The sequence below is a fragment of the Mus musculus genome, chromosome 2, assembly GCF_000001635.26.
Source record: "Mus musculus strain C57BL/6J chromosome 2, GRCm38.p6 C57BL/6J".
Lineage (NCBI taxonomy): Eukaryota > Metazoa > Chordata > Mammalia > Rodentia > Muridae > Mus > Mus musculus.
Window position 1 is genome coordinate 26,929,112 of NC_000068.7, and position 24,426 is coordinate 26,953,537.

The 24,426-nt window shown below is 50.3% G+C and overlaps 2 protein-coding genes and 1 long non-coding RNA gene across 14 annotated transcripts in view; 1 reads left to right on the top strand and 2 right to left on the bottom strand.

Annotated features, from left to right (window-relative positions):
• Positions 1-4,157, bottom strand: part of Gm36591 — a 5,021-nt gene extending 864 nt beyond the window's left edge. The window contains exon 1 of the long non-coding RNA XR_374179.1: positions 1,446-4,157. This is a non-coding gene — a long non-coding RNA (predicted gene, 36591). The remainder of the gene's footprint in view (positions 1-1,445) is intronic.
• Surf4 (surfeit gene 4) overlaps positions 1-4,665 on the bottom strand; it is a 13,736-nt gene extending 9,071 nt beyond the window's left edge. Inside the window, exon 1 of one of the 2 annotated variants that reach the window (NM_011512.3) lies at positions 4,164-4,400. In NM_011512.3, the coding sequence (NP_035642.1) occupies positions 4,164-4,211 (48 nt within the window). In that variant the 5' untranslated portion in view covers positions 4,212-4,400. Of the gene's footprint in view, positions 1-4,163; positions 4,401-4,590 lie in introns of those variants that run through there. The other variant, XM_006497828.3, reaches the window with a different exon arrangement.
• Stkld1 (serine/threonine kinase-like domain containing 1) lies at positions 4,410-24,385 on the top strand. Of its 11 annotated transcripts, none has more exons than XM_006498110.4 (20): positions 4,410-4,484; positions 6,203-6,289; positions 8,870-8,914; positions 10,860-10,934; positions 11,900-12,004; positions 14,020-14,090; positions 14,766-14,917; positions 16,331-16,449; positions 16,653-16,816; positions 17,486-17,616; positions 17,912-18,028; positions 18,133-18,216; positions 20,201-20,317; positions 20,914-21,054; positions 21,443-21,571; positions 22,309-22,437; positions 22,511-22,639; positions 23,540-23,680; positions 23,845-23,924; positions 24,146-24,385. In XM_006498110.4, exons 2-20 carry the CDS (start codon positions 6,212-6,214, stop codon positions 24,278-24,280), a joined length of 2,142 nt encoding a protein of 713 aa, XP_006498173.1. In that variant the 5' UTR covers positions 4,410-4,484; positions 6,203-6,211; the 3' UTR covers positions 24,281-24,385. The 11 variants fall into 11 exon arrangements, with proteins under 11 accessions (XP_006498173.1, XP_006498172.1, NP_941030.2 ...); XM_006498109.4 differs by lacking the exon at positions 4,410-4,484 and adding an exon at positions 4,679-5,001; XM_006498107.4 differs by lacking the exon at positions 4,410-4,484 and adding an exon at positions 5,028-5,093.
• Positions 24,386-24,426: the final 41 nt, after the last annotated feature.

Sequence of the window (24,426 nt, forward strand, 5' to 3'; positions counted from 1 at the left end):
CAAACACAACGTAGCACAATCCACTAGATGTAGTTAAAACATCCCGACAAGTCTGCTACTCTTAATTGGAGTGTCTGGGTCAAGAGGATTAAAGAGTAGAAAACAGTAATGGAGGGAGAGACAAGTCACACCTACCTCCCTCCCTTCCACACTAGCAAGGCTGCAAGACTGATGCAGTGCAGTATATGCTGCACTAAGCACATCTGCTGGGCTCTGCCTTCCAAAGACAAGAATCTATCAAGTGGGCACAGGGCACCAGTCAACAGCCTTTGATCGGCATCTCAACACAGGAAAAAAGGCAAGTTTAACAACAACGACAAATCCTTCACAAGCATCTTGGTCACAGCTCCTGGCTCACATCACGCCACTGCAAAGGGTTCCTACAGCCACATCCACTCTGTACTTGCAGGCCACTGCCCATGACCTGGCTCACGCTGGCCGTGAATACCAGAAATTCCATAACCTTGGTTCTCATTGCAGAGCCTGGAAAAACCAGTGGTGGATGCTACTGAGGAAAGCTTGTGGGAAAGTCAGTCAAGTCAAGCCATTGAAAAACAGGCTTCACAGCCGGGCGTGGTGGCACACACCTTTAATCCCAGCACTCAGGAGGCAGAGGCAGGCGGATTTCTAGTTCGAGGCCAGCCTGGTCTACAAAGTGAGTTCCAGGACAGCCAGGGCTATACAGAGAAACCCTGTCTCGAAAAGAAAAAAACAAAAACAAAAAACAAAAAAACAAAACAGGCTTCTCATGATAGGCAGTGAAGCATCCCGGTAGCATTAAGAAATGAGAAGAGGGGCTAAAGAAATGGCTCAGCAGTGAAGAGCTCAGAGGACCCAAGTTTGGTTCCCAGGACCCATATTTTAGCTCACAATCATCTGGAACTCCAATTCCTGGGATCTGATGCCCTCTTCTGGCATCTCTGGGCATCAGGTATGCAAGTGATACACATACAAACATGTGGGCAGAATGAGGAAGGCTCAAGTTTATCTCAAAGGGTTATCATCTCCAAGGTCTGAGGGGATTTAAGATATAATCCTATCTGTCCTGAGATAGCACCCATGAAACAAGTAAGGGTCACACAAGGAATGCTGCTACCAACATGCAGAGTAGAAAATACCAACCACCTCTTTGTGTTCAGGACAAAAATGGATCCATGGTAGCTTAGTCTAAGAAAATGGCAGGTTAGATTTTCTGACTGGTGGACCCTGTTCAAAGAACCACAGCTCAGGAATTGAGAGCAGCAACAGGCAGGCAGGGTCTGCTCAACACTGTGGTGGCTAATCTGACTCTAGAACCCTCAGCAAGTATGTATCAAACACCTTGGATAGGTCTCCAATGCATCATGGGTGTAAGACCTGCAAGACTACCCTTCCTTTTCTAAAACTCAAGTACTGAATAGAAGCCACAGTCTGTGAGGACTAGCCCTCATCGTACAGATACTAACCAGTCTCCAGTGTCTCTACCTCACTTTTCCAGAAGGGGGCACTGTCCAACCTCCAGTCAAGACTAGCAAGCAGAGAAGTGAGTCAGCTTCCCAATCCTTAAGGTAGAGGTACAAGATGACAAAGCACTGAAGAAGGGAAGGCTCAGGGCCCCAGGACAACAGGCCCTACCCAGGCCACATCAAGCCCACTCTGGCACTACTTCCACAAAGGCCTCATCACTCCTGGGTCTACTTCTGCCACTCTTCTTTTCTCTTGGTTTTTCCAAACAGTATTGTTCTGTGTGGCCTGGCTGTCCTGGAACGTACTCTAGACCAGGCTGGCCTTGAACTCAGAAATACACCTGCCTCGCAAGTGCTAAGAGTAAAGCCTTGCACCACCACTGCCAGTAGTTCTGCCAGGACAGCACACCAAAGTAAGGCCCCCTGCAGCCTTCCTGTCACCCTGGTAACAGCCATCAGGCAGAATCCATTAAGCCCTAATGTTCCTGGTTCCTGATGTGAATTCACTTGGAAGCTACTCTGCAATCTGTTTAGCTTGAATTAAGTAGCAGCCACAGGACATAGGCATGACTTTGAGTTCCTGGCTCTTTCCCACTTGGTTTCTGATGGCTTCGAAGGTCTACTTCCTGTATATCAGCACTTTCTTCAGAGCCTGGGTTCCTGGGAGCAAAAGGACCTCATCCTTGACTGCCCAAGGGCACGGAGCTTGATGCCAGGTCAGAGATGTAGCTCACTGGAACCTGCCAGCAGGATCCCAGCAGGATATATCCAACAGCACCAACATGGGGGGAATGCTGGATCTGAGTAACAAGCCCAGGACTGTGCAGATCATGACAAACTTCTCTGTAGCCCTGGGAAGATGGAGCCTTGATGGCCAGCCTCACAGGAAGGTAGGTGTCCAGTTAACAGCTCAGTGTTCTCATCAGCATCAGAAACACTTTTCCAGGTCTCATATGAGAAGCCCGACTTTCCAGGCAAATCTGATTTGCAAACTCAGTTCTACTTCTGTTTTCTAAAGACATGGATCTGTGATACTATCTGACAACACCTTAGAGTAACACTCCACTTTCCAACACATTAGATCCTTTCACTTAGAACGTTGGACTATCAGCACCTTCCTCATTGACAAATTTGTTTTCAAGGGTGCAGATGAATATCCAACACAAAAGCTCCCAGGACTGGTCACACTGAGGCCACTGGAAGGCTCCCTGATGCCTGACACTGGATCAGAAGAGCAGGAGTCACATCTCAGAAGCTCCTGTGGTATCCTCTGCTAACTTCCAGGTGGACTCTGAGGCTAATCCCTTAAGAAGGAACCTTCATTGGGAATTTTGGTTTTAAGCAGCAGGCCATCTACAGTACGGGCATCTTTCCACTGATGTGTAGCTGAAATCTAACTCCAGACCTGAGATGCCCTGGACACCAAGCAGTAGGAGACCCAGGGTTTCCTCCTGGGTGGTGGACACTGGCAAGTCCAGGAGCCCAAGCCAGTTACTTAGTGGGAGTGGCTACTGTATTCCCCACAAAAGCCTGTCCAGTCCCAAGATTTGGCTTCTTTCATTTAAATCAAAACAAAGTACATGGAGGACTTCATAAAAGATGAACTCTTTCTCCAGTTGAAATCTATCATTAGATAGTTGGCAGCTTCTTGGAGATAATTCATCTGATCTGGGTTGTGAAATCCACTTGCAAAATGGTGGGTTTTCCAGCTGAAGATCCTGAGGTGAGCCGCTCACAAACTTGGCTATGAAGCCATCTTCTTAGAGAGCTGCTACTCAGGAAGATAAAACTGGGTCACTGAGAATTATGTCAACGAAACCCATCACAAGAGGAAGACCTTGGTCCATACAATTTTAAAATTATGTATTTAATGCAAAATCGTGGCATTAGAAACTTTTCCAAAAGGGGTAGAAATGCCTTTAAAAAGATCAGCTCACAGGAAAATGGTTCAACAGAACTGAAGGTGAACATGGGGAGGTGACACCCCTCAAAAGGAGGGGTAGAGAAGCTCATTTGAAGATGGTCACACACACCCAACCTTCGAGTACTCTAGGCCAAAAAATGCCTCCTCGTATCACCGACAGCCACGAACACACTAAGTGAACCAAAACTGGCTGGCGGGTGGGCCCCGGCACCATTCAGCCTCCAGGGCTAGTTCAGGTTATATTATGACTTCGCAGATCTAACGGGACAATTTCAGAAGTCAAAGCCTCACACTCACACAACTCCCACCCCATCCGTCGAACTTAATTGTAAAAAGTGGTGCCACCTGCGCCTCTCTCCGGCTCTAACCCTGCCCAGCTAGTCGCTCGGGCCCAGACTCATCCCAGGCCTTCCCTGCGGTTCACAAGCCACCTGTACACTTGGGAAGGCGAGCCAAGGGGCAGGCTCCTCTCCTTCGGCAGCGTGGACCCAGATCGGGCAACCGGAGCAGAGTCCACGCAAAGAAGGAAGGGCCAGGACGGTCCTGGACAAGGGCGGAGGGGCCACGCAGCGGGGCGCACAGAGTACCCCCTTCCCCAGAGGTCCCCAAGGAGCCGCCGCGGTTCAGAGGGCAGAGGGCACAGAGCAGCACCGCGGGCCCCGGGAGCCTCCCTGGCCGCCACCCCCAACCCCCCGCCCAGCCTCCCCTCGGATTTCTCCGTAGAGCTAGGCAGGACGGCGAGGACGGGCGTCCGTGGGGCCGTGACGGCCAGCGGGCTGTGGGGCAGGCCGCACCTGGTCGGCGAAGTCCTCGGCCGTGCCCATCAGGTCGTTCTGTCCCATGGCGGCGGCGGAAGGCTCAGCTGGCAGGTCCTGGGCGCTCGCGCCTGCTGCGGCCTCCACAGGAAGTACCCGGCGGCCGGCCTCGCTGAGCCGCGGCTGCTCTAGCGGCTGCCACGTAGGCCAAGCCTTAAAGGGACCGCGCCTCCCGCCGCGCCCCGCCCCGCCTGCCGCGCGCCCTCACGCTCCAGGCCCCGCCCGCCACGCTCGAGGAGCCTGGCGCCGGCGCACCGCCCTTCACGAACAGGCCCCGCCTCCGCCGCGCGCCCTTCACAGGTAGACCCCGCCCCCACACCCCAGGCCCCGCCCCTCCAGCCCCTACGGACCACCCCTAGCCCTTCAGCCTCTAGAACCCGAAGCGCTGACCACTTTCCACCCTCACCAAGCAGCAGGTCCCGCCCACCGTGCTGGTAGACTTCCTGCCACCTGTGTCTCCCGCCCGTAGTACTTGCGGCCCCGCCTGCCGCGTCGTCAGTCTCTGCCCCGCCCTCCACCCTACCCAACACACCGGGGCCCTGCCCTTCGTCCGAAACACGGCTCCCTATTCTCTGTGGCTTCTTTAAGGGGCATAGTACGAGTATGCCATGTACGAGCCAAAGTGCTAAGCAGACACGCCCCGGGTTGAGGGTTATGGAAGGCAGGTGGAGGGGCTGAGGAGGTGGGGTGGGCACACGGAGCAGTCACTACCGAGCATGCTCAAACGAGGGTTCGACTACCGGCCTGGCTCGAGGGCTTTGCCCGGTAGTAGGACAGTGAGGCAGTGTCTCCACGAGATACCATGGAAAAATATCAGGTGCTGAGATGCCCCCACAACCAAGGTCCAGTGTCCTTGGGCAGCGGGACAGGTCCGAGGGCCACACAGCCAGGCCCAGCCTCCATCACAGGGTGACCCTATGATCCCCGCATGTTTCCTCCTCCGAGTTCTCCTCCTTTGAGTCCTCCCAGGGCCTCAGTTTCCCTCTAAAATGATGACCAACCCCCAAGTCTGACCACTGGTTGGAGAATGGTGCACGTGCCCTTCCCCTTCCCTCCATGTATGGGGTCTTTAAAGGCAGAACCTGAGTGGTTGTTTTTTTAATCGCTTTTTTCCTCACATGTCAGCCTCATTAATTGTTAGACTCGGCTTATAAAAGCTTCAGTTTCGCTCATTTTCTTTTCCTCTTTTCCAGTATTCTTTGAGAGAAGGCTTACATGCGTTAGCCAAGCAAATGCACTTCTGATGGCCAGAAATGTTTAGAGAAAAACAAAAAACAAACCACTGCTCACTACCTGGGCTGAGCTCCAACGGACACCCTGTATTCCCTGTATGCTAATTATCCTTCCCGTACTGCCTACATATCTTGTCCCCTACCCCACGCTGACAGTGGCCTCTGTACTCAGGCCTCAGCCACCTTCTACCTGACAGCACTGATCTTGTAGAGTTCTGGCTTACAGACCAGTTCTGAAGGTGTGGCTTCAAAGATGAGCTCTGGCTCAGACCCCAGTCCCACAGCCACAGGCAAGGACCTTGCTCCTAGGCCCCAGTATCTATCTCTCAAGTGAATTGTAGGCAGCACCAGTGCAGGTTACAGAGGATGGCTGGGAAGCACTTCCTTCAGTACTGTGCCCTAGACGAAGCTATGACTGCACCAGTTACACAAATCACAGGCCTTGTTTGGATGTTCATTTTGGCGAAGGGTACTAGATGGGGTATCACTAGGGTTAAGAGCCACTTCTGCCCCCAGCCCCACCCCCCAACTGTCTCTTACCTATAAGGCTGCCCCTGTAGGCTTGGGGAAGGCCATAGGCTATAAAATAAGAGTTCCAGAATGGGCTTCGAGGGAAATTGTATTGGCCCCACCCTGGAAGGCTTCTCAATCCATCACCTAAGGCCATTTCCTCTACAACAAAATTGAGAGAAGAAGCCATACTTGGGGGTGGAGTGTGGAACCATCACATGTAGGAAGTAGAGAATAATGTGACGTTCTCAAAGTCTCTCTCTTCCTTGAGGATAGCTATTGCAAATGCTGAATCCTGGAGCCTTAGGGGTGAACCTGGTGGTGGAAGAACTGGAAACTGAAACCAAGTTCTTGATAAAGCAGGTAAGGTGCAGAGCCCCTTGCTCCCAAGTTACAGAGGTCTCTCAGACTCCAGAAATCCCCAGACAAGCCCCGTTGAGGCAAGTTGTAGCCTGAGACTTCTGGAGTTCTCTCTTATTCCTCTCACTCTGGTGCTAACCACACACTAACCACAATGCTCACCCACATGCCTGCGGTCATCTCACTGAACCCATCAACCCTGCCAACCCAGAACAAAAACCCCAATCTCACAGCCAAAGATGGTGAGACTCAGGAGTCCCATCCTCACCCAGGTTGCAGTTTCCCAAAGGACTGGAATTTAATAAGGGGTACAAGTCTCTTCTTTCTTTCTTTCTTTCTTTCTTCCTTCCTTTCTTTCTTTCTTTCTTTCTTCCTTTCTTTCTTTCTTTCTTTTTTTTTTTTTTTTTTTTTTTTTTTTGGTTTTTCGAGAGACAGGGTTTCTCTGTATAGCCCTAGCTGTCCTGGAACTCACTCTGTAGACCAGGCTGGCCTCAAACTCAGAAATCCTCCTGCCTCTGCCTCCCTGTACCACCACTGCCCGGCAAGGTGTACAAGTCTTACCAAACAGGAAAGGGGCAGAGAGGGTCCCAGAGGCTGAGCACCAGGCACACAACTAGCACAGCTGGGGTGGGTGCAGGCCCACAAGAGTACCCTAGAAAGGAGTACTGCTATACTAGTCCCTGTGCACCTTCCTCTGCAGTGCTGACAGGGACCTTGGGGATGGGGTCTGACCTCCCAGCAGCCTCAGCCCAGGAGATTTGGGCCTGGAGTGTTTTATCCACCTCTATTGCCAGTTAACTGTGGGGTCAGCTCTCTTATGTCACAGGCCAGCAGCCAAAGTGGCTGCCTGTCTTCTGAAAAGTTAAAGGAGGGGTGGTGGTGGTGGTGGTGGTGGTGGTGGTGGTGGTGGTGGTGGTAGTGGTGGTGGGGGTGGTATTTTGTTGTTTAAAGCTAGCCACACCAGACATGTACTCAGCATTTGGAAGAAAGATAAGGAAAGCTGAAGTTCAAGGCCAGCTTGGGCTACACAGTAAAACCCTTGTCTCAACAAGCAAACACAAGCAAAATTAGCCATCTGGGTTTTCTAAATAACAATTAGGTGAGGGGTTATAGGCAGGAGCCTGTGTGGCTTTCCAGTCTCTTATGTCTGTAAGAATGGTACTGAGGTTGACAACACTGACATTGTCTCCTGTTGTCACCACAGCTTCCTCCTCTCCTATCTGACAGCTGTGTCTCCTCGAAACTGCTTCCTGTGCTGCAGTTGGCCCAACCTGTCCAATCATGGGGTTTTAGCTCAATTTGTCTTTCACCAGCATAAGCAACTGTGATAAATATCTTTAGAGATCTTTACAGGGTCTTCCTCCCCTTGAGCATATATCACTTCCTTAGTAAGAAAATCCATGGAGTAGGACTTCAGAAGATATTGAAAGAATTTTCTTCTGTTTGTTTGTTTGTTTTGAGGACCTCTCTATGTAGCCCTGACTGTCCTAGAACTCAATATGTAGACCAGACTGACTTCACACTCAGAGCTCCATCTGCCTGCCTCTTCCTCCAGGGTGCTGGGATTAAAAGCATGCACTATTATACCACTGAGCTACATCCTGTCCCCAACATTACCGGTTCAACTAACTCCCCCCCCACACACACATCCCGACACCTTTGTTTGTTTGTTTGTTTGATTGATTTGGTGTTTGGAGGCAGGGTTTCTCTGTATAGCCCTGGCTGTCCTGGAACTTACTCTGTAGACCAGGCTGGCCTCGAAATCAGAGATCTACCTGCCTCTGCCTCCTTAGTGCTGGGATTAAAGGCATGCGCCACCACCACCACTGGGCCAATTTATTCTTTATGTTATTTTAGAATAAGTGCTTTAAGTTTGTTTGTTTTATTAAGATTTATTTATTTATTTATTTAATGTATATGAGTACACTATAGCTGTACTGATGGTTGTGAGCCATGATTTGGTTGCTGGAAATTTGAATTCAGGACCCTGCTTACTCCGGCCTAAAGATTTATTTATTATTATGACTAAGTACACCGTAGCTGTCTTCAGACACACCAGAAGAGGGCGTCAGATCTCATTATGGATGGTTGTGAGCCACCATGTGGTTGCTAAAGTTTGAACTCAGGACCTTGGGAAGAGCAGTCAGTGCTCTTAACTGCTAAGCCATCTCCCCAGCCCTGGTTTTGGTTTTTTGAGACAAGGTTGCACTAGCTTTTTATAAGACTAGGGAGGCCTCAAGCTCACAGAGATCCTCCTAGCTCTACCTGCTTAGCACTGGGATTATAAACACAAGCCACCATGCCCAGTAAAGGATTTTTCTACAGTTGACTGACTTTCCTACAAATGGTGTGGTGTCAATGATGATATTAGTGTTGGAGGTGATACCTGATGTGGTGGTAGTGGTGCTAGTGCTTGTGATGTTGTGGTGATGGTGGTGATGGTGGTGGTGGTGGTGGTAGTGATGGTGGTGATGATGATGGTGATAGTGATAATGACAGCAATAGAGATCATGACAGCAGAGGTAGTAGGAGCTATGTTCACTACACATTTACTAATTGAGCTTGTCTTCCTGGGACCTACAGGTGGAGTGTATTGATGAGCACCATGCCAACAAGGCCCTGGAGGAGGTAATGCTCACTGGGTCCCCTGGGACGACCAGTACTCAGCAAACACAGGAACTGAGTTTTGTGCCCACGTACTGAGTGACTGGGCGAAGGAAAACATGCAGTGCTCATAAGGGGGGTGGGGGTCCATGCTCACTCAGGACAGCCACATCTTTCCCTAATGGCTACTCTACCACTAACCATCCTTTAAGTTTTTATTTATTTTTTTATTATTGTTGGAGGGGGACCCAAAAATCACATCGCACCGCTGTGTATGGATGTCAGAGGACAACGTTGTGGGGTCAGTTCTCTCTTCCCACCTTTATGTGGGTTCTGGGGGTCCAATCCAGACTGTCATGTTTTCTTCTCTTTTCCTTATTTATTTATTGAAACAGGATGTCACTATGTAGCTCTTGCTGGAACACACTTTTGTATTCCAGGCTGGCTATCCTCCAACTCAGAGATCCCCCTGCCTCTGCTTTCTCCTGAGTGCTAGGATCAAAGGCGTGCGCCCCCACACCTGACTTTACTGTCAAGTTTTCAAAGGAAGCATTTTAAGCCCCTAAGCCATCTTGTCCACCCCAATAACCATATTTTTAAAAACAGATTTTTTCCTTACATTTGTTTAGTGTGTACGTACATGTCCACGTATGGCCCATGGCACACGCAGGGAAGTCAGAAGACAGCTTTGGGGAGATAGTTTGCTCCTTGTGCCTTTACTCAGGGGCCCAGCTCACATTTTTTGAAGATGTTTTTCTTCAGACTTGGTGCTGTTCTTCAGTGGTGGGGCATGTACCTCGATTGCCCAGAGCCTTGGGTTCCATCTCCAGTACTGGAAAGAAAATATTTTTCTTCTAGTTATAAAAAAAGAATAGTACAAAGCTAGGGAGACACAGAGAAAATATAAATTAGTTAGTTGAGTGTGCTAGTGCTCACTCGCAGTCCCAGCATTGACTGGATCTTGAGTCTGAGGCCAGCCTGGATGGCATTGGGAGGTTCTGACTCAAGAGTCGAAGGACTGAGATGTGGCTCTGTGGTAAAGCACCAACCTCACATACACAGGCCCTGGACTTGGTTCTCAGCATAGACTAGAAGGAAAGGAGCAAGGAAGAAGGAAGAACAGGAGAGAAGAGAGAGTTGGGAAGGGTGAGAGAGTTGAAATTGCCTTCAGAGAACCACAAGTGACTGCAGTTACCAGCTTGATGGATAGCAGCTAGGAGCCATTTCTTTAGGCCTCTCTAGAAACCTCACTGGAGTGAAAGGTGACTCCTCCATAATGGTCCCTTGTGGGTTAGCTTCTTTCTGGAGCTGCCGGCCCTTGCACATTGCCGGTCAACATGTCTTGAGTCACACACAGTGTCACTGGAGCAGAGGTAGACCAAGTCATAGTCTGACAGATGGAAAAAGCATGGGCAGGTTCACCGTCACACAGCCATGTTGACCATTCCCATTCACATCTGACGGGCCGGGCGGGTCCCACCCAGCTTCCAATCAAAGCGAAGGCCCATCTGGCCATGGTGTTCAGATGGCTACTTCTACTACCTGATTGGATTTGTTTCCTAAGTACTTCACTGTGCCTTTGGGCACAGCATCTTGTCCAGCCCAGCCTGACTGTCTCCTAGCACCCCCTGGGTCTGCACCTGTTCACTGAGGGGGCTGGAGGTTGTGCTGGGTATCAAATCCAGGATCTATGCATGCTAGAAAAGGGCTCTATCCTTGAATTTATACTCCAGCGTGTTACCATTTTTATATGTGCTTGTGAGGCTCAGAAAGGTTGAAGAACAAGTCTTGGTCACACAGCACAATCACCCCATGCTGGAGACCCACACCAGCCTCCTGGCCTCTCTCCAGCAGGCTGCACAGCCTCCTTGCATCCATGCCATACCCTGCCCAGAGCCATTATCTCATCTCTTGGGTGGAATGTGTAGCAGAGACGTACTAGCTGAGACACTCTGTTCCCTCTCTACAGCTGATGCCCCTGCTGAAGCTCCAACACCCCAATCTCTCTCTGTACCATGAGATGTTCATCATGTGGAACAATGAGGTGGGTTGGAGGGCCCACAGCTCAGCAGCTGACAGCTGACACGGAACACTCTGAGAGGCAGGCATTTCCTGGGTCCTGTGCATGATCTCTAATGATCCACAAACAACCTCATCATATGAGGCCTAACTGCCCATTTCACAAAGGAGGGTGCTGAGGCTAAGAGCCACCACTTCTGGGGCTCATTAGCTCTAACACAGCTGAAGCAAGAGGCCAGGTGTAGGCTCCAGACTACACCTTTAACAATGAGGTTTTGGCTTCTGTAGAAGGGAACTGATACCGAAAAGCTGCCTTCCTGGCCTCCCCTCTTGTCTCAAAGCTGTCCACCCCTTACTCCCATGGCAATAGGTGGGAACATTGTTTTCATTTTATGGTAGGGTCTAAGGCACCAGTGCCTCACAATTAGTGGATCCTGAGTCAGGCTTCCCAGGCTGCGTCCTCTTGGCAACAGGACTTCTTGCCTTTGAATTGAATACAGCTTTCCTAAGTCACACCTCCAGAGGGGACTGAGGGGAAGGACACTGAGTAGGCTGAGGGGCCTCCACTATGTTCCATCTCCACATCAGTTTCCCTGCTGAGCTAACAGCTCAGGGCGAAGGAGGGCCCTCACTGCGTGTACCCCAGCTTTCCCAGCACCCTGATGTTTTCGGAGACAATGTTTCATGGGAGGAAACAGAACCAGCCATTGGCTGGGGTGGCATCCTCAGAGGAGCTCCCAGAGTCTGAAGAGACTGTCCCGAAATTGAGGGGTAAAGACAATTCCATAAATAATTCTGCATGTGCAGAGGCCAGGAACAACTGCAATTCCAGCTAACAACAAGACCTGGTGCGGTGGGGCATAGGAATGGGGACAAGAGAGTAAAGGGGTCCCCATTAGGTATTGTTACCATTGCCACCACAATGATATCCTGGAGCAGGTGATCCTACGAGCCCTGAGACCCAATCTTTGAGGCCTTGTGTTCTGGCAGATCTCCTCTCTGTTCCTCTGCCTGGTGATGGATTATTACTCCCAAGGAACATTCCAGAATATCATGGAGAATAAGAGGAAGTTAAAAGCAGTTGTTGACACTGAGGTAAGAGATAACTCTGGAGCCGGGTGTGGTAGTACAAACCTTTGGTCCCAGCACTCAGGAGGCAGAAGCAGGCAGATCTCTGTGAGTTCAAGGCTAGCCTGATCTACAAAACTGAGTCCAGGACAGCCAGAGCTGGTTACAGTGAGACCCTGTCTGGAAAAAACAGAGAGAGAGAGACAGAGACAGAGACAGAGAGACAGAGACAGAGAGAGACTAATCTATACCCCTGAAGACCCCTGCAGTAAGAGACAAGAGGAACTTTGGGTCTGGCCTTCGGCTTCTCTTACCTGTGTTAAGCCCTTACACTGCTTTGCACACTTATCTCAGGTGCATAGCTTGAGACACTACAAGTGTGCATATACCAGCCCCAGCCACCACCCTGCACTAAGTGTTAGGTATTCTCAGGACCCAGAAGTTTCCAAGGGTCCTAAGCAACTGATGGGGTTCTGCTTCCAAGGGTCGACTGTGGTGCACTTCCTGAAATGCATCCAGATGAGTTCAGTGTGTGTGGCTCAACTCTGAACTCGCACTGTCCAATCAGCCCATGCCTTGATGCTTTTCCTGTGGTCAGCTAGCTGCCCTTGCTCGTGACAAGGAAGTGCTCAGTGGGTCTGCCTCTCCTACGCTGAGGAGCCCTTGATCACCCCCTAGTGCAGGGCTGTAGAGTACAGCTGCCAGGAGCATTGGCGGAAGGGCTACTCTTTCTTACCTAATCATGCAGGACTAGGTGTTTTGCTGGGTCAGAGAGTATGGGGTGTGGCTTCAGTAGGCATTCTAACAGAAGCTGGTTTACAGGGTTTACTCTCCCTAGAAACAGAGATGGCTTCCCTTCCATATGGCTCTTTGGCCTGTCTTTGTATCATTGAGCCTGGCTTTGCCCTGTCAAGTGTTTAAAGGGTGGTGACATTTTGTTATAACTTTAATTTGCATCTACATATCAGTAGTCCTAACAAGCACATTTGGATATGTGTTTTTGTTATGTTGTGTTTTATTTTATTTTATTTTGAGATGACCATGAACTTATTAGCTAAGGATGACCTTGAACTGATACTCCTGTCTCTGTCTCCTCAGCCCTGGGATTATAGGACTCTATAACCATAATCAGCAACATTTTGGCCATTTGGAGCTCTTCTGTGCCCCTTTAACTCCTCTTCCCATTCAAATTGTTTTCTTGTTGATGTATAAACATTCTTTACATATGGTAGACATTAGTGTCCATATATCTCTACCCAGTCTGGGACTTGCCAGTTCACTTGTTTGATTCCACCTTGTAATAGGTAGTCCTTGCTGTAATGGAGGCCAGTCCTCCCTGTGGCCAGGGAATTTTGGACCTGGCTTAGGCAGCCTTCCCTACTTCAAGGTCACAGGGTTCTCCTTAGTTTTCTTCTAGAAGTTTATAAACTTTCACTTTTACCTTTGGGAGCTGCAGTACCTCCCAAGATCTGAGGATGATTTCCTCTGAGGATTTCTGAGCTCCTGTGGACCAGGGTCCATCACCCTAAGAGGCTCAGAGGAGGCATGTAGCTCATTCCATTGCCCATGCCTCTGGGGCAGGCTCTGGAGTGGGCTTACACCTCTGTCTCAGAAGCCATGAAATGAGCTCCTCTACAAGGGCCATAGTAGGAGAATATGTGTCTCCTGCGACCCAGCCAGTCTCTGGCACTTCAGGGCGTCTTTTAATCCTGATATGAGATTCAGGAGTCCTAGGTAAATAATTTGAAAATGGCAGCCAGGAACACTAGGTTGCCACTTTGTTGCCTCTCGTGTTGTTGTCTCACAGGCACTTTTCACTCTGATGGTATAAAGCCCTATAGGCACTTCAGGGGCTTCAGCATTAGTAGTGCCCATAGGGACCACCTTCCCATAGCATCATGGCCCACAGAGAGTGACCACTGGTGGCCCCAGCTTGTCACTGTTCCACTGACTGCTTTGGGTATTCATATGCAGCTTTGCAGAGATGCCCTTAGGGAATTCCTAGACCTCTTCCAATGTCACATCTCCTGCTTCTTCCTCAGTGGATGCATACCATGCTAAGCCAGGTATTGGATGCCATCGAGTACCTACATAAGTTGAACATCGTTCACAGGTGATGGAGCCTCCTCTGCAGGTTGGCCAAAACCCCTAGGCCTAGATGCCCAGGCCCAAGGACCAGATTTGGGCAGGATGGGGCATCTTCTGTGAACTCCCATTCTTGGCTAAGAGAACAGGGAACTTCCTTATGAAGCCCCTGAGTGCCTGACTCACCCCAAAGGCACAGGGCTGTGGGAGTTCGGGGGCCGAACAGGGTGGTTCTAAAGGGCGAGGAAACAGAGATAAGATGCCAAGGAAGAGAGGTGAGGTTGCCTGTAGTGATACAGACTCTGGACAGGCCAATAAGATTTGCTGCAATCCAAGCCTAGTCTTTGACCCTTGCACCCAGCTTCAGCCCCAAGATCTGCAGTGGGAAGAACCTGGGAAATGGCTTCCATCAACATGAGCCATATGAGCAAAGAGAATAGAGTGCCCATGCTAATGCCACCAGAAATACTAATGAGGGTCCTCAGTGTTTGTGCTTACAATGGGGTTCTTCCCTAATATACAGAAACAGAGTAGATGCCATGTTCTAGGAAACAAGTATTTAATAAGCAGGCTGAGCAGAGCATTTTCTTGAGGAGTGGAAAGTGCTGGAACTGGGTTGGAAGAGCAGGCTTAAGGCTCAGGCATGTGCTAGCCCTATCCCAGGCAGCTGCATGGTACCAGGGGGCCCTGTTCTTTGTTGCAGGAACCTCAAGCCTTCCAACATCGTCCTTGTTAACAGTGGCTACTGTAAACTGCAGGATATGAGCTCCCAGGCACTGATGACCCACGAAGCTAAGTGGAATGTCCGAGCAGAAGAAGGTGTCTGGGGAAGACTGGGAATGAGTGGCAAAGGAGGTGGTGACTCTTGGTATCCAGAGGGCAGTGGTTACTTTTGGGGCTGGGCTTTTTAACTCGGAAGGTCTAGAGATCTCCAACCTAGGGAATAACACATTAGATGTGCCACTGTGGGAAGGTGCAGGGTCCAAAGGACTCCAACACATGTAAAAGAGATCCTTGGGGAACAAAGCAATGGTTGTGGTCCCCTTAAGATGTTAATTCTTGTGGGGGAAGAAAGACCCAAAAAGGACAGAAGCTACAAACAGGAGTACAGAAGTCCTCTGGGATGTAGGCACTGACTATGCATTTTAGACAGAAATAGTCCAGGAGATGGAATGATGTTAGAGTAAAAGGGGTGGAGTATATCAAGCCTATAACAGCTGTCACAACAGACAGAGCAACCTGGGAAGAGACTTCAGAGTCCTGTTGTGGCAATGGTTGTCCTTGGCACACAGAGGGTAGGTGGGCAAGTGGATCGATGGGTGGACAGGTGGTTGGGTTGATGAGTAAGTGGGTACAAGAAAGGGTTATATGGGGCTGGAGGGATGGCTCAGCACTGATTGCTCTTCCAGAGGTCCTGAGTTCAAATCCCAGCAACCACATGGTGGCTCACAACCATCTGTAATGGGATCCGATGCCCTCTTCTGGTGTGTCTGAAGACAGCTACAGTGTACTCCTCATATACATTAAATAAATCAATCAGAGAGAGAGAGAGAGAGAGAGAGAGAGAGAGAGAGAGAGAGAGAGAGAGAGAGAGAGAGAGAGAGAAAGAGAAACTTTAAAGAAAAAAGAAAGGGTTATATGGAGGTATCGATGGGGTGTGTCCTTGGAGTCCGATCCTTCACTGTTTGGCTGGGGATTGGAGGTTTAGAAATGGAGTGACTACCTGAGTCCAGTTAGAACAGGGTAAGGGCACTACACTGGTGGCTCTTTCTGCATGGTTTAGGAATAAGGAAATTCAGCCAGAACTTTGCCCTAAGCTCCTAACATTTAGAGGGGATGAGCTGTTCAAAGAGGGCTACGCTTTGGCTTTTCTGGAACATGCCTCTCATCTCCTGCCTGTTGTCACACAGACAGACAGACACCTGCCCAGATGGACAAGCCTCCCTGGTGGAGACTAAGGTCTGTCAGGACAGTAGCCTCACTGCCTCAGCTTGCACTTTTCATCCCACCCAAAGAGGATGACTGAAAGACTTCTGTCTGAAGCCCTTGCCAAAGACCACTGAAACCGGGACAGTGTAGCTGAGTCCAGTGGGGCAAGGCTGTAGTCTCAGCACTGGGAGGTGGAGGCACATCTGGGATACAGGTGACCCCCTCTCAAAACAACCAAAAGAGGAGTGGTAATGCTGGGGGTCAGGCTGGCTCTGTCCTGTCCCTTGTCCCCAGAGAACACAGCACTCAGTGGTCCTTCCACCTTGATCCTGTCCGCAGACCCCTGCCAGAAGTCCTGGATGGCTCCTGAAGCTCTCAAATTCTCCTTCTCCACCAAATCCGACATCTGGTCTCTGGGCTGCATCATTCTAGACATGGCCACTTGCTCCTTCCTGAACGTGAGCTTCCCGTGGTGGGGCTGCCTGCTTTCATCCTACCTACCATGCCTCCCTGTCCCTTTCTCTGGTCCATGGAGGCTACACTATGCTGACTTTCCTCAGGCCCCTGCCTCAGCTCTTGCTGGGCCTGATGAGGGAGCGATGATAGCAGCAGTTACCTTCCTGGCTGAGAAAAGCCCAGGTGATGCCCTCTTTCCTTGAAGGACACAGAAGCCATGCAACTGCGGAAGGCCATCCGCCATCATCCAGGCAGCCTGAAGCCCATCCTGAAAACCATGGAGGAGAAGCAAATCCCTGGTACAGATGTCTACTATTTGCTTCTGCCCTTCATGTTGCATATCAACCCCTCCGATCGACTGGCAATCAAGTAAGCTTAGAGCTGGGTCTTCTTTTAACCTATCTGTGTACCTTTCAGCATCTTCCCACCTTAACATACAGAGCTGTCCCGATTTGCCCACATGTATCCCTCAACTACATGGCAGCCACTAATCTTAAATATATGGTGGGTTTTTTTGTTTTGTTTTGTTTTGTTTTGTTTTTAGATTAGGTCTACGTCCTAGGCTAGCTGTGAATCTAAAGTGACCCTCCTGCCTCAGCTTCCCGACTGCTGGAATTACAGGTGTATTTATATGGCTTGAATACATGTCTCTTCAAAAAAGATGCAGGCAGCCCTACTTTCCCACTGGGTGCAGGGACTTATCACTTTCAGAAGACCAGAAAAAGTTTCCATTCTAATAATGTCAATCAGAAAACCTGTTCAAATGTTTTTAAGGAAGACGGGGTATGAAGGCAAGAAGTGCTGGACCCAGGACCATCTTTGGGGGCCCTGCCATGGAGGGAGTCCTGTGATTTCAGAGTAGAGTAGGTCCTTAGAAGTAGAACTACAAAGATAGTTACTAGGTACACATGGAACACCGAGAGCCCACCCACCCACCAGGAAGCCTGTGTTCAGTGTCTGCTGTTATGGGTCACCCACAGCTCATGGCAGAGGGATGGTCCTATGGGAAGCCACTGGTATTCTCTGCCCCTTTGCCAGGGATGTGATGCAAGTCACCTTCATGAGCAACTCCTTCAAAAGCTCCTCTGTTGCGCTGAATATGCAGCGGCAGAAGGTCCCCATCTTCATCACTGACGTGCTGCTTGAAGGCAACATGGCCAACATCTTAGGTGATGGTGGGGATGCCCTGGATAGTGCTGGGAGCTGTGGTGACCGGCCTTGGCACTAGTTTCAGATGCTTGGTGTCTCTCTCCCACAACTTGGTCCTAGACCTGGTGTTTATGCATGATTAGTGAGTGGGAACAGTTTCCAGGTTCCTCCCCTGTACATAATGTATACCCTTGCTTCCAGTAGCCTGGCTCTGCCAATTTTCCCTGTTCTCATTGGTCATATCCCCTGTGTAGTTAAGACCTGCTCACTGCCCATGTTCTCCAGAGTCCTGTGTCCTTTGACTGCACGCCCTAGGCAGCTGGCTGTGTGCTTCCTTTGTGAACGACAGCAGGCACTGTGACTCAGGGATTGGCTCGCAGAGACTTGGGTTTGATTTTCAGTCAGTCTCTTGGACAGAGCACCCTCTGAAAGGTGAGGCTGAGAGCACCGACTTTGTGGCCTGATTGCTGCAAGGCTAGGGTCTGCTCCTCCACGGCTTGGTCCTCAGTTGGGCTCTCCATTCCTTCTCCCTGCAGATGTCATGCAGAATTTCTCCAGTCGACCAGAGGTCCAGCTCAGAGCCATTAACAAGTTGTTGACAATGCCAGAGGACCAGCTAGGTAAAGGTCCTGTGCCTTCCTCAGACTCCAGGAAAGGCTGGGAGGTGGCGACTGCCAACCTTTTACTACAGACTTTTCTGGCCAGGACTACTAACTGGGACTGATTGATTCTGTGCTTACTAGCAGAGGAGGGTGGGAGAGAGGCTGGCTACTCTGCATGGTTTCAACAGGTCAACAGGAAATCCATCTAGCATCAGGGAGGCCAAGGCAAGAAGATTGAGAGCTAGCCAGCCTGATCTATAGGGAGTTAAGGCTTGGGTTTTTGTTTTGTTTTGTTAAACAAACAAACAAAAAACAAAAAGAGTCTTTTGGGAGGGACATGGTGGTACGAGGGGTAGATCCTAGGACCTTGTGCAATGCTGGTTAACTGAGCTACCTCCCCAGCTCTTGTTTGTTTGTAGTTTGAGAAAGTATAAATTGCCAATGCTAGTAGTCTCAAACTCGATGTGTGGTCCAAAAAGTCCTTGAACTTGTGACCCTTCCGCCTCAGAAGTACCTGCAACTACAAGCATGCACCATCACACCTGCCCCATCATCTCTGTAGTGGGCATCTGAGTTGCTTCTTGTTTTCTACTTTTATAAACAGCATTACGACTGATCACCTGGCATACCAGCCACTTGGCATTCTGCCTGTATGTGCCTGTCAGATGTACATTTGGATATCAGAGTGTGAACACTACATACCATCTGTCGTAGAGTTTCCATTGCTGTAAAGACACACCATGATCAAAGCAACTCTGATAAAGGACATTTAATTGGGGCTGGCTTACAGGTTCTGAGGTTCAGCCCATTATCATCATAGGAGGAAGCATGGCAGTGTCCAGGCAGGCATGGTGCAGGAGGAGCTGAGAGTTCCACTTCTTGTTCTAAAGGCAAACAGAAGACTATCTTCCAGACAACCAGGAGGAGGGTCTCAAAGCCCATCCCCACAGTGACACGCTTCTTCCAAAAAGGCCACACCTCCTAATAGTGCACTTCCTGGGCCAAGCATATTTAAACCACCACACCAACCTTCATAGGCATACCAACCTGGCCCCCTACCAGATTGCTTGAGAACAGCTCTTTCCCAGCATTGCTTTCGATGGGTATTAAGCTTCTTGGGAAATTCTGCAAACGTGCTTTCCTGTCTCTCCTGCTCAAATATCACACCTGTATGGCATCCATATACTCTTTCCTTCCTGAAACCTTTCATCTCTTCACCCACTCACCTTATCCATTCCTGTTTACATACCTGCCCAATTATGTACCTATTCATACAGAAAACACATCCAAAGGGCACCAAAGATCTGTCCCGGTGGCTAGGGCAGTGGAGATTACTAGAAGACTGAGATGACCCCTAACGAGTTAACAGGTCCCTCATATTGGCCATTACTCTCCCAAAGTCCCTTTTATAGCTGAACTGTGACAAAGATAAAGTCCAGGACAAGGTAGATTTGCCTTTTGGGGAAATGGGCTATAATGCCCAACAGTGGGCCTCACCCACCACCCAGAGCTGCCTCTTGCTCAGCCTCATCAGAGTGGGTTTGCTGTAGCTGTTTCCTGGGAACCAGTAAGATCCTTAGCACAATCCAAGTCTCAGCTCAGTCGCAGCCACAGGCCCTGGAGTCACACAGTCAGGCTGAGTTTACACAGCTCTGCAGTGCCTAATGCTCATCACTGCCTCTCAGCTTTGTTCTGAAAGTGAGGGCTGAAAACAGAGACCTGTTTCATGAGGCTGCTCCAAGTAAATGCCTTGGCAGAGCTGGGCACGGTGTCATGTACCTGTGGTCTGTTACTCTGGAGGCTGAGGCGCAGGAACTCCAAATTAGCCTGGACAACCCAGAAGGTAGACCTTGGCAGATGATCAACTGCTCGTATTCTATGAACACGTGTGCTGGTCACCCTTCTCTGCCCTTGGGTTCACCCACCTGGATCCTCTGGGTATCATGTCTGGGTCACACAGTCCAGCTCCTCCTGTGCTCCCCCTATGCTGTGTACTCCACAGGGCTGCCATGGCCCACAGAGCTGCTGGAAGAGGTGATCAGCATCATAAAGCAGCATGGGCGGATCCTGGATATTCTGCTCAGCACCTGCTCCCTTCTGCTGCGTGTTCTTGGCCAAGGTGGGCAGGGTAGAGGAGCTCTTCCCTCCCAGACCCTCTGTCTCTTCAGTTCCTTCAACTTCCCACCCATCCCTAGCATCTGCCTCTCCAGTCTGTTGTTCCCTTTTGTGCCTATGTGACTCCATCTCAGAGTGAGAGAGGGCATAGTTGAGTCTGTATATACTGGGTCTACATGGGGCCCGATGCAGCCTGCTGGGACCCTGGACAAGTTCCCCAGCTATGACACAGGAGTTAGATAGGTTGGTCTTCTGGGCTTTCTTGACCAGGAAAGGTTTGGAGGATGTGGTTGCCAGCAGGGGACAGCACTACACTGAAGAACTTACCTAGTGCCATCTTTAAGCCTGGAGCACCTCGTTACCCTTTTACCTTTCCAGTCTTAATACTGAGCCTAACCTCCACACAGACTAGGTCTTTTTCTCAGGGCTGTGTGTCGAATCCAGGTCCTCTTGCATGCCAGGCAATCACTGTACCACTGGGCAAGAGCCCATAAACACTTTAATTCCAAGAGGTGATGTTATTCCCAGTGAGGGAGGACACCTTTCCATCTTAGAGCCCTAGCTGTGGGTTGACTGATGTTCTTTCCTTGGCCCAATCAGCACTGGCAAAGGACCCAGAAGCTGAGATCCCAAGGAGCAGTTTGATCATCTCCTTCCTGATGGATACCTTGCGGAGCCATCCTAACTCTGAAAGGCTTGTTAATGTGGTCTACAACGTGCTTGCCATTATTTCCAGCCAAGGTGTGTTGGCCTTTTGCTCTGTTTCTGCTCTAAAAAGCCAGGGACAGAATAGAGGCCTTGGGAGATGGGCAGGAGAGGGGCCCATGCCCAAGATGGATAGCCACGCTGTTCTCTGTTCTGAGTGGCAGCCATGGGCACTGCTTGGAAACTCGGGACAGTGGCCAAGAATTGAATGGCTGGCTAGCTGGTCAAGTCAAGGCTAGGCACTGGGCCACTTAGACTTCTTCCCCACCCACACTGAGCCCACTTGGGCGAGAGGGGTATTAGGCTTAGGCATTAAAGTAGACCAGCCAGGCAGACTAGGTATTGCATCAGCCCACTGAGAAAAGGTAGTGCTGGGGAAGGCTTCTTGGAAACTTCCCCTCCAAGTGTTTATGGCTGCCTACAGGACAGATCTCAGAAGAGCTGGAAGAGGAGGGGTTGTTTCAGCTTGCCCAAGAGAACCTGGAGCACTTCCAAGAGGACAGGGACATCTGCCTCTCTATCCTGAGCCTGCTCTGGTCCCTCCTGGTAGATGGTGAGGCACTCCTGCATAAGCCCCACTACATGAGATCTACTAGAGCCGTTTTCAACCTGTGGATCTTGACCCCACAGGCATAACCCTTTTATAGGGGCTGCCTAAGACTATCAGGAAACACAGATATTTACATTATAGTCCATAATAGTAGCAAAATTACAGTTATGAAGTAGCAACAAAAATAATTTTATGGTTGGGGGTCACTACAACATGAAGTGTACCAGCTGTCGTGAAGAACAGGTTAAGAACTGCAGCTCTCTATCTTCCTTAAGCATAGGAGGGCAATCCTAGGCCCCATGGCTCAAAGAGGGCACAGTGAGACACTAGTGGGCTAAGTTAGAACACCTTGTCCAATGAGTAGGCTGCCCCTGACTCCAGAGGTCACTAGAGCATTTGAGGCCCTATCCTGGTTTGGGTTTTGAATGGGGGTTTCTAGGCCTGACCTTCTCTTCTAGATATTATCTTGCCAAGGAAAGAGAGCTCCAAGCCATGCCAACCCCAAAGTACCACAGAAATCCTGCTAATGCCACTAATGCTGAAAGTCCCCATCTCTATTGATGACTCTACTGCAAACTCTGGCAGTGGAAAGCCCCATTTTCCATCTCTGAGGACATCTCCCTCATGTCCACTTGATTCTCTGTTGTTCTGGTGGGAGGGAACAGTGTAGAGGGGCACACAGACAGCTGGTGCTGCTGTTCATACCTGGCCTGGTGTCCCCATCTTTGTCCTGGGTCTAGTTGTCACTGTGGACAAAGAGCCCTTGGAGCAGCTCTCTGGCATGGTCACCTGGGTGCTGGCTACTCATCCGGAGGACGTGGAAATAGCAGAGGCTGGCTGTGCGGTGCTCTGGCTGCTGTCCTTGTTGGGTGAGTAGCCCGAGGCCTTGGTAACAGGGAGGGTGACCCTGGACACACAGACAACAAGGCTTGTTCTTTGTAGGCTGCATAAAGGAGAGTCAGTTTGAGCAGGTGGTAGTGCTGCTCCTGAGAAGCATCCAGCTGTGCCCTGGCAGAGTACTGCTGGTGAACAATGCATTCCGTGGCTTGGCCAGCCTCGCAAAGGTGTCCGGTAAGTCTGGGACAAGTCAAGCTGCCAGCTGGGGGTGGAACAAAAGCCAGCTCCCTCCAATGATGTTCACCTGGTGACCCCACACTAGAACAGGAAGAAATAGCTTCCAGGAAACACCACTGGGACTTGTCCACGTTTGGTGTCTTATGTCTACCCCCCACCCCCACTATATACACATCCTATAGCCACATGAGTCTCCTACATATCAGTCCATCTCCAAGTTCAAGCTTATGCCAGGTCTCATACTAAGCACTGGCAGTCTTTCTTTGTAGAGAACCCTGGGCCCAGGGGCAGGCCATGGTCCCGAGCAGCATATGGTAGGAATGCTCCCACTCCACCCGGGTCCTTCAGGGCTCCCAGGGCTGTCTCCTTGCTTTCACTCCTGCTCATTTCTACTCATGACAGTCGACTGGGCTACTCAAACTGGTGGGGTCTCCTGAAGGGCACTTGGGAATCTTATTTCCTCTTGACACCCTTAAACAAAGTACCTTGTAAGGGAGGTTTCAGTCTCCTGTTGCAGGGTGAGAGGGCCACCTGCACAGGAGCCCCTTCTCCACAGCACCACACCGAGGCCTCCATTCCATTTCTTGCAGGGAAGAGGAACATAAGCACTGTATTTCCCCTGGGCGTGGCGCTCATTGCCAACAAGTGCAGAGCTGCAGAGAAGCCAAGTATTGCAAACACCTCTTACCATTTACAGAGCAGGGGACAGCCCTGACTTAGGAGCTTCCTTTACAGAAAGCTAGGGCTCCTGGCAGAAGAGCTCTCCCAGCAACCCTACAACCAGTCATGCTACTTCCCGGGGACACTGAGTACAGGGAGCTGAGAAATAAGGGTGGCTGCAAAGGAGCTATACTGGACTATATTATACACACAAATCTCCTTGCCTCCCTACTCCAGAACTGGTGGCCTTCCGAATAGTAGTACTGGAAGAGGGCAGCAGCGGCCTCCACCTCATCCAAGATATCTACAAGCTCTACAAGGATGACCCTGAGGTGGTGGAGAACCTCTGCATGCTGTTGGCCCATCTGACCTCCTACAGTGAGGACCCTTACCTTGTCCTCTCTGTGGCAGGAAGGGAAGGAGCCCCAGAGCCTGGTCTCAAACCCCTGTACCTTGCCACTTATCTACTCTGAGTCAGTGGCACCGTAACTGGCTGGTGAGCGGGTATCCTTAGCCTCACCATCTTCTCTGCTCCCCTGCAGAGGAGATCCTGCCAGAGATGGAGTCTGGAGGCATCAAAGACCTAGTCCAGGTGATCCGGGGGCGCTTTACCTCCAGCCTGGTAAGTGATGATGACACCTTGTATCGAGCCAGAACCCTTGCACTGCACTGACTCATAGCTCCACATGATGCCTTTCCCTGTGACTGGGCTGAATCCAATCCCAAATGGGAAGTGCAGCCAGACCACCTGAAAGATCCCATCAGTAGGATTTATGTCGTCAAAGTAATTGCTCCCGGATCTTGAGGCCACTGTAGCAAATGGTTCTCGTTTCCTCCTTCCAGGAGCTGATTTCTTACGCTGATGAGATACTCCAGGTACTGGAAGCAAATGCACAACCTGGCCTCCAGGAGGATCAGCTTGAGCCTCCTGCAGGGCAGGAAGCCCCACTGCAGGGAGAGCCCCTCTTCAGGCCCTGACATGCTGCCCTTCTGGTCCTGTGGTAAGAGAAAGTATCACTAGGTCCAGTATTAATTTCGTACCCCATGGTGACTAATAAAAGAAGCCCTAGGCTGTTTCTGGCATGCCTGGCCTGCTGTCAGTGGTCCTGCCTTGATGATGGGAA